Below are 9,070 nucleotides of genomic sequence, written 5' to 3'. Positions count from 1 at the left end.
GGGCACGGGGATGCTCCAGGCCCTTCCTCAGCTGCGCAGCCCCCGCCGGCCCCGCTCCAGGAGCTCCCTGGCCCTGCTGGGCTGAGGAGCCAGAGCTGGGCACGGCACCCCAGAGGTACCCCCGGGCTGGGCACAGGGGCAGGATCCCTTCCTGACCTGCTGGCAGTGCTTTTGAGACCCCTCAGGACTTGCTGCTGGGAGCAATGCTCCTCCCTGCTGCCAGGAGGGCAGGGATGGGCTGCAGGGGAGGGAAATGTTGTCCCTGGGCCATCCTCATGGTGACAAGTCACCGTTCTGGCAGGCTTGATGTGACCAAGGACATGGTCTAGCTCCCACAACCCACATCCTGGCGGCTGCTGACAGGGCAGTTTGGTGCAGAAAACCTTCTCCACTGCTCTCTTCTCCCTCCACAGTCACCTCATTCCCAGCTTTGGGGCTCCATTCCCTTGGCTCCCTCTGCTGAGCCCCAGTACCTGGTTCCCAAGGGGGACTGCTCCTTCCCAGAACCCATCCAGGACAGCTCGAGGCATCCCCCAGCCACGGGACCACCCCAGAGCCACAGAGCCGGCACAGGGAGGGGAGCAGGGCACAGCAGGGCACCAGGGCAGGGCGCGGGGATGGGATGTTTCCCGAGGGATTCCTGTCAGCCCATGTTTTGCAGAGCAGGTTTCAGAGCCTCTGCCTGATGTCAGTGTCTGCCAGCCTGCTGATGGGATCTATATTTATATTTAGACAGCGGCATCCTTGAGCACAGGCCCAGAGCCCTGGCCTGCTGTGGTCCCAGAGCAGGAAGGTCCTGCCTGCTCCCTGGAGGAGGCAGATGGGCAGGATCGGAAAATCCCCCTGGGGCTGGACTGGGCTTTGAGGAGCTGCTGGCAGGAGCTGGAGGAAGCAAACATCAAAGTGAAGGTTGGATCCTTCCAGCACAAAGGTCGGTGTGCTCCTTCCCTTTCCTGGGCAGTAGCCAGGATGACACTGTCCCTCAAGATTCCCATGTCCATCCGTCCATCCCTCCATCCATTTTCCTTCCCTCCCTTCCTCCTTCTCTTTCCCCCTCCCTCCCTTCCTCTCTCCTTCCATCGATCCATCCATCGATCTATCCATCGATCCATCCCCCCCCTTCCATCAGCTTTTGCTGCCCCCTGGGGCAGTTTTTCCTTTACCTACAGCCCCACCCGCGCAGGCTCCTGCTGGGGGATGTGTGGGGTGACGGTGGGAGCAGCTCTGGGGAGCAGGACAGCGTGAGGGACGCTCAAGGCTCATCCCTAGAGAGGAAATATCCCATTGAGCAGCTGGAAATGTGGGGTTGGGGCTGAGCCTGGAGGGGGCACGGCAGAGAGCTGAGGCGCCGGGAGGGACTGGGGGAGGAGGGGGAAACGGGAGTCTTGGGAATTTGGCAGAAGCGCTGCTCAGGGCCAGTCCATGAGGCTGCTGGGGGGGCTCCTCGCTGGGATCAGAGTCCTGGGCTGCGTGGTGGGGCCAAAAGCTGCCCAAAACCTATCCGTGATCTCAGGAGACGCAAATCATGGCATCCGGGGATGGAGTCACATCCTGCCCCAGCAGGGGCACGTCTGACACGGCGTGTGGCCAGGACGGGGCCCGTGCCACGCTCCCGATGCCCCCCATCCATCAGGAGCGGCTGACATCACCGCCTCCGGGCTAATCTCTCGTCCAGCAGCAGCTTCCCGTTTCCTTTCCAATCTCTGCGCTCGGGGCCGGGCAGGAAAAGCGCCCAGCTGGGCTCTCGTGCGGGGCCGCAGCCCCCGAGTGTCTGGCCCTCGCCCCAAGCGGGTCCTGGGCCACCAAAATCCCGGCGAGGGCCCCCGGGGAGCTCCGAGCCCCCCGCAGCCTGCCTGCACCATCCCTCGCTCGGGATGCCGCCGGCGGGTCCTTTTGCTGTTTGTGCCACAGGAAACCCAGGAATGGCACATCGTTCCCAAAGAAATCACCCCACGGTGCCCCTCCAGCTTCACCCCGGATCATACCGGGGGCCAGCAGCTCTCCTACAGCCCAGTGCTGGGCGCGGAGCAGTGACAGGGACACTCCGTGTGCCACCACCCTCCTGGTCACTTTGGGCCGCATCCCGGGCTGAGGTGTCACCCAGCCCGGCACAGCTCCCCCTGGGGCTCCCAGCAGGGCTCCCGGTGCTCAGGCAGCAGCTCCTCACTCCCACTCAGGGTTGGCTAAAAATAACCCCCCGGCAGAGCCGCAGCCTGGATCCTGCGGAGAAACGTCGGGAATGCGGAGGGATGAGGCTCCTTCCCGCAGGGCTGCAGCTGGCTCCTCACCCCAGCACCCTGCGGCCTCGGGCTGCCAGTGGGCTCTGCCCCATCAGGGCAGCACCCAGGGGTGATTTTCCACGGTTGCCAGCTCTGCCAGAGTGCTTTTGGGGCAATTTGGGGCTGGGATGTGCCTTTTCACGGGTGAAATAATCCCTGCCGCAGATGCCGCGTCTGCCGGCAGAGGTGGGAGCAGCGTGGGGAGAGGGAGCTCCCCTCGCTGCGTGCTGCCAGCTGGGAGCTGCACATCCCCTGTCCTCGTTTTCCGCATTTTCCTGGCGGAGGCGGCTTCTGTGCAGCCAGCCCAGCTGCAAAGCCCGGGATCCAGCTGTCCCGACAGCAGGAGCTGCTGTTCCCTTCCCAGCACCCTGTGTGGGTGTGGGTGTGGGTGGGGTCCCCCCGAGGCAGCACAGGGGACATCCGTGACCCAACAGGGTGGCTAAAGGGGGACAGCAAACATCCGTGCCTGAGGCGTTGGGGCGAAGGAAAGCTCCGGGTGTGGGGGAAGCACCCACAGGGCAGCAGCACTCACAGCTCTGCAGGGGGACCAGGGGGGTGAGGCTGGGTCAGAGGGACCCCAAAAGCCGCAGTGACATCCCCGTTTGCACTGGCCCTGCACAGATCAGGCTCAAACCCAGCTGGGGACGGAGCCCAGCAGCCACCGGCAACCTCGGAGAGTGGGGACGAGGAGGGGGTGGAAAATCCCTCATTTGTCAGCGTATTCCCACGGCAGGGCCTGTCTAGACCAACTTCCCGTTGTCCGGTGGAAGCTGCCCTGTGCCCACACATGCTCACATGGCAGTGCAAAGCCTGGCATCCGTCTGTCCTGTCCCGCTGTGGCCACTTCTGTCCCTGTTGAGGGTCACCCCAGGGTGCTGGGGCTGCAGGGATGGGCCCTCCACTCCCACCCAGATCTGGATGGCTCCGGGTGGGCTCCGTGCCAGCCCCCTCCCCATCCCGTGCCAGCCCGATGCTCTCACACACACCAACCCCTTTATTGTTGTGCCAGGAACCACAGCAGTGGCAAACACTGGGGGAGTGAGGACGCAGGTGGCCCAAGACCCCATTGCCAGGACAAACCCCAAAAACCACGAGGGGCAGGGGTCCCCAGAGCCAGCTGGGCTAGAGCCAGCCTGCAGAGGTGAGCCTGGTGCTCAGGAGAGGACCTGGGAGCGCTCCCTGAGATGGGGGAGGGAGGGGTCACACTAAGCTTGGAGAGGTGTGGAGGGCTGGAGAGGGTCCAGCCTGAGCTCGGGGTTGGCAGAGCTGGACCTCAGGCCAGACAGGGTCAATCCACGCCTTGTGCTGCTGCAAAACCTGGGCAGGACCCTCACAGTCCCCCCCACTTTTGGGGTCCCTTCTGGGCCTTTGAGGGTCTTACAGTGGCAGAGCCACATCCTGGTGCCAGGAAAGCTCCTGCCCACCTCAGCCTGCCCAGGCTCTCCTTGGAACACCCACTGCCAGCCCTGTCTCCTGCGGGGACATCTCCGTGGGCACAGGGGGCACCAGGGTGCCCATTCTCTGTCCTTCCAGCACCTTCACTTTCCATCCGGTGACGCAGAGCCCACGGGACAGTTCCCCGCTGCCTGGGTAGGGAGGGGGGTCAACGATGAAGGAGTTGGAGAGCAGATGTGACTATTGGGAAGCAGGGAGCCAAATTCCCAGCTGTGCCCCCTGGGTGCCCAGCCTCGGCCATGAGGGGATTCCTCTGTGCAGAGAGGGCTCAGGCCTCGTGGTCACTGGCACTCAGGTGGTCCTCGGACAGCCCGGTCTCGTCGATGTTCTCCAGGGAATCCGCGTGCTGCACGGAGAGCTCGGCCAGGCTCACGCTGGGCAGCGTGTTCTGCTCGGGGTACACCCAGGGCTTGTACTCGGGGTCGTGCCGGCGCTTCCACTCTGGGTACTTCAGCCCGGCCTTGTAGATCTTCTTCATCGCCTGCGGGCACAGCGGGGCTGGGGCCACCCCAGGCTGTGGGGACAGCTCCCAGCTCCCCCCCACTGCGGGTTTTGGGGCGTTGGGAGGGGATGGGGGCCTCTCTGCCCCAGCAAGGTGCCCAGTGTATGCCCTGTGTTACTCAGAACCCATCCTGTGAGCCCTGTGTCACTGAGGATCTGTCCTGGGAGCCCTGGGTCACCCAGCACCTGTCCCATGAGTTCTGGATCTTCCAGCATCCATCCTCAGAGCCCTGGGCCACCCAGGACCTGTCCCATGAGTCCTGAGTCACCCAGCACCCATTCTGCAAGCCCTGGGTCCTGCAGAACCCATCCTGGGAACCCTGGGCCACCCAGAACCTGTCCTGTAGGCCCTGGGTCACCCAGAACCTGTTTTGTGAGCTCTGGGTCTCCCAGGACCTGTCCCATGAGTTCTGGATCTTCCAGCATCCATCCTCAGAGCCCTGAGCCATCCAACAGCCATCCTGTGGGTCCTGGGCCACCCAGCACCCACCCTGTGGGTCCTGGCTCCCCCGTCCTTCTCCCACCCAGTACCAGGGGTACTTTGGGGCAGCCCATCCCTGCTGCCCGTGACTCCCAGCACCAGCCACGCACCCCCCCTTACCTTCGGTGCCACAAACTGGGACACGCGGTTCACCACCCACTTCGGCAGCGAGCCTGCAAGAGCCCAAAGCCCCATCACTCAGACATAGCAGGGCCAGCCCCGGGGGAGGCACCACGAGTCTGCAGCACCCCCAGGGCTGGGGTGGGCACCCCTTCTTCCTTGGGCCTGGGTGATGGAGAGCCACGGGGGTGAGCTCCGGGTGAGCCCCCGCCCCTCCTGCGGGCACTCACCGCGAGGGTCCACCTGGGTGAGGTAATAGAGGGTGCAGGCTCCGTCCCCGTTCGCCTTGATCAGGTACCCGGTCTGCAGGGACACGGCCCGCACGAAATCCTTGCGGGGCGGGTATTTCTGCGGGGAGATTGCGGGATTCAGAGCCCGCCCGTGCCCGCGGGCAGCCCTGCCCAGGCCTGCGGGCAGCCGGGGCTCACCGGGTGCTTGACGCTGTAGTTGATGATCATGTAGTCATTGCCCAGGGGCAGCCAGGAGCGCAGCGTGACGAAATCCCGGTTCTTCAGGGGGCTCGGGCACTTCCCTGCGGACAGATCCTGTTTCACCCCAGCCCCCACGGCCCCACACACTCACAGGGGCGTGGGCTTGGGGAGGGGGGCGCTGGGGGTCCCAGGGGCTGCTCACAGGAGTAGTATCCGACATCGGCGTTGACGGTGAGGCGCCCGATGTCGTAGGTCTCGATCATGTTGGAGTCCCATTTCTTGCGGTAGCTGGTGTCGTGCAGCACGTCATAGAGGGTCTCGGCCGGGACGTCCTTGCAGGAGATGCGGGTCTGTGGGGAGACGGCCGGGGGGCAGCACCCAGCCCCGGAGCTGTGCCCACCTGGGGGCTTTGGGCTGCCCCGTGTCCCTGTGCCCTGGAGGATGCTCTGCACTGGTGAGGCGGGACAGCCCCAGAGCCACCGCTCCTGCAGCCAGAGTGGGGCTGGAAAGACCCGCAGCCCTCAAATGCCTGGTGGACCTGCCCTGTCCCCATGTTGGGCAAACAAAGGGGTGCCCGTGCCCCTTCACGATGGTCTCGGGTGGGGGGTCCGGTCCCGGCTGTAACCGGAGCCGCGGAGCTGCCCGGCCGCGCCGGCCGTGCATTATTGATGAAGGCGGCCGCCCTGCTCCTCGCAGCGCCGGGAGGAGGGAGATGTCATCTGCTCCTCGTTAGAGCCCTTGCATCTTTGATGAGGTGCCGTGTAACCGGAGATGGCCCTCCGAGCGTGGCAGGTCCCATCAATCTCGGGCAAAGCTTTCCCCGGTGGCCCGGGTGATGGTTGGTGCCCGGAGTGCTGGACTCGTGCCCAGGCCAGGCTCGGAGATGTGCTGCAGTCCCCAGGGCACCGGGGGGAGGGTGGGAGCACCCAGCCCCCCTCCTGCTGCTCTCCTTCCCTGGCTGCACCCAGAGGTGCTGCTGCTGCAGGGTGAGGGATTTTTCCAGCTGGAGGTGGAGCTCATGGGACTCGCGACTGTCACAGAGGGACCGTGGCAGTCTTGCACCCCCCAAATTCTCCACTAAATCCTCGGATGAACAGCAGCCCTGCCAGGCACAGCAATTGATCAGCTGGCATGGGGAAAGCACAGAGCCCAGACCCATCCACAGGGAATCCAGGTGGAACAAATCCAGAGCTCCAGCTACTCAGGGAATCTTTGGGTTAATTAACTCCCTCAGTTAATGGAAAGACCGAGGCTCTTCTGACCCCGAGAGAGTTGTGCAGCTCGGACTGGGTGGCATCCTCCATCCCATGTTTTGGGAAGGGGCTCTGGGCTGTGACAACCCCTGAACCATGCCCAGCCCATCTCCAGGGCAGGGGAAAACCCCGTTATTGCACTGAACCCGCCTGGGTGATGGTCCCTGACTCCCCTGGACCTGCCTGGGGCCCCCTCCCCGTGGGGCTCAGTGGTGGCAGGGGGGACATAGCTGCACCCCCTCTGCCAGGCTGAGGGTTGGACCTTGGCTGGACTCCAGGGGTTCCTGCCAGCCTGCCCTGGTCACTCCGAGCAACATCCACTTCTCCAGTCTGGATCTCACCGATGCGGCGACACAGAGACTACGGGGAACCCTGTCCAAGGCTGGCACTGCCCGTGCCCACAGAGCCAGACCTCTCCCTGCAGGAGGCAATCAGGCTGCTCAGGCGTGCTTTACCCTTGGCAGGTCCTTGCTGCTGTCACCACTGCCCTTCTCCTTCAGAACACGGCTTCCAGGAGCACATTCTCCGTGTCCTTCCCAGGGATGGAGGTGACAGAGCAGCCCACGGTGCCCCAGAGCTTCCTTTTGGGAGAGGGATGTGGCATTTGCCACTCGCCAGGCTTCAGGGACCTGCTGCAGTCACCAGGACTTTTCAAAGAGGCGTTGGCCTGGCCCCTCAGCACCCCCTGGTCCTGTACATGCCCAGCTGCCTTAAATGCTCCCTGATCCAGGTGCAGAAGCTCTTCCCCGGCTCATGGCAACAGGGAAATGTGGATTGCAGCTGCACCTGTGCGAGAGTGCTGCTCCTGCTCCTCCCCCTGGCCCTGAAGGGTCTCTGTCCACAGCAGAGTGTGCCCAGCTCCTCCTCGTGCCCCCCGGCTGCAGGAGAGGTGCTGCTGCATGTTCTGTGGTCAGGACAGCGCTGGGAGAGCCTCTTCCAGAGTGTTGTTCCCTCCTCAGCACCTCCCCGTGCCTTCCCTGCTCTCCAGGCCACGGCAACCCTCCCCTAACACCCCTGGTTGAACACTCTCCACAGGCCTGTCCTGGAGGTCAGATGTTCTGCCTCTCCTTGCTTTGCTGGATCCCATCCCTGCCCAGGAGTCGGGATTCTTGGTGGCCAGAAAAGCCAAAGCCCGTGATGCCCACCATGGGCTCATGCTGTGCCCCCAGCACCCTGCAGCCACTCCTGAAGTGCCCACGGTCACCTGGCACTGTCACTGGGGCCGTGTAGATGAGCAGCAAGGTACCTGAGGGATGGTTGAACTTCCTTGCCCCTCTGCAGCACCCGGATCCAGCCCCTGGCAAGCGACAACCCCCCCGAGACAGCCCCTGGGGCTCTTACGGGATCTCCTCCCGCGAGGATGTGAGGGGCTGTGCCCCAGGGAAAGGACACCAGGGAGGCGTCCCACGAGCCCGTCTCGTGTCCCGGGGCTCCCGGCAAGGCCATCTCCATAACGTAATTGATCCCAGGGCCTTCCTGCCCGTGTCGGGATCGGGGCAGCCGCCACGTGAGCCCACGCGGCAGGAGGCTGCAGGGATCCCGGCAGGAAAAGCCCCGGGGCCGGCAGCAGGAGCCGGCGGAGCAGCTGGGAAGCACCTTTGGGGGTCTAAACCTGCCAGAGGGGCCTGGAATTGGGGGCAAAACCACCCCCAGGCAGGCTGGACCGTGCACCTGCAGCACGGGCCGGTCCCCAGGGACCCTCGGTACCCGCCGGGCACACGGCTGGGGCGGGGAAGCGTCCGCTTACCTTGATTTTCTGCACGGTGCAGCTTTCCTCTTGGCCCTGACTCCACACGGTCACGCCAGCCTTGTTGTACCGGCAGTGCCAGCCCTCCAGGCTCTCGCACTGATCCCTGAAGGAGCTGAAGTCGGAGTCATCCGGGATGTAAACCATCTCCCCTCCTCTGGACATGGGGCTGAGCTGCTGCCCCCCGGGCGCGGGCCCCGGCTGCGGGCAGGCTCTGCCTCACCTCCCGGGAAACCCAGCTCTGCCCTTGAGCTCTGCCTCGCTGGGTGCCCGCTGCGGCTCACATCATCCCGCCAGCCCCGAGCCCGCGCCCCTGGAGCGGGCCCCGGGCACCCCGGGATGGGCAGAGAGCTGCAGGCAGCCCGGGCACGGCGCGCAGGGCTGGAAGGCTCCTTGGCTGCAGTTGCTATCGCAGCTGCCGGCAGCTCAGATGTCTCCCCGGGCTGGCTCACCAGCATCACATTTCTCTCCGCTGGCTGTCAGCTCCTCTATTATTCAGCAGGTAGCAGCGCGCAGGTGGCTCGGCTTTCAGGGCACAGCTGCCCCCCGGCTCCCCGAGCCCCCCGTGCTGCCACCCCTGCTGTCCCCTCGCCGGCGCCCTGGCAATCTCTGTGCCTGACTTTGCAGCAGCGGCTCGCTGGAGGGATCAGCTGATGCCGGGAGCAGCGGCCGGGCCTCCCGGCACCTGCGATGTGGGCTAGAGTGGGCCCTGGCGTGGGGGCACGGTCCAGCGCACAGGGCCTCGGCTCTCAGCGTGGCCTGGGGCTGTGGAGTGGGCTCTGGAGTGGGGAGGGAAAGAATTT

The 9,070-nt window shown here is 64.8% G+C and overlaps 1 protein-coding gene across 1 annotated transcript; it reads right to left on the bottom strand.

Annotated features, from left to right (window-relative positions):
• Positions 1-3,258: 3,258 nt before the first annotated feature.
• On the bottom strand, positions 3,259-8,829 carry LOC121663145 (START domain-containing protein 10-like). Its single transcript, XM_042025083.1, has 6 exons — positions 8,268-8,829; positions 5,470-5,617; positions 5,265-5,368; positions 5,067-5,184; positions 4,837-4,889; positions 3,259-4,215 (listed from the first exon to the last, which is right to left on the bottom strand). The coding sequence occupies exons 1-6, from the start codon at positions 8,430-8,432 to the stop codon at positions 4,003-4,005; spliced, it is 801 nt and encodes a 266-aa protein (XP_041881017.1). The 5' UTR covers positions 8,433-8,829; the 3' UTR covers positions 3,259-4,002.
• Between the last annotated feature and the right edge of the window lie 241 nt (positions 8,830-9,070).

This window comes from Corvus kubaryi, unplaced genomic scaffold (assembly GCF_017639235.1).
Source record: "Corvus kubaryi isolate FWS band 111438036 unplaced genomic scaffold, C.kubaryi_AGA036_p1.0 128, whole genome shotgun sequence".
In the NCBI taxonomy this organism is placed as follows: Eukaryota; Metazoa; Chordata; class Aves; order Passeriformes; family Corvidae; genus Corvus; species Corvus kubaryi.
The sequence above is the reverse complement of the archived record's forward strand: the minus strand, read 5'-3'. Positions and strand labels throughout refer to the sequence as shown.

Excerpts from the sequence above, each read along its gene's own strand:
- LOC121663145 (XM_042025083.1), bottom strand. The coding sequence starts at position 8,432 with ATGTCCAGAGGAGGGGAGATGGTTTACATCCCGGATGACTCCGACTTC. Across the intron at positions 5,618-8,267 it reads GCACCGTGCAGAAAATCAAG|ACCCGCATCTCCTGCAAGGA; the intron begins GTAAGCGGACGC and ends GTCTCCCCACAG. Across the intron at positions 4,216-4,836 it reads CCCAGTTTGTGGCACCGAAG|GCGATGAAGAAGATCTACAA; the intron begins GTAAGGGGGGGT and ends CTGTGCCCGCAG.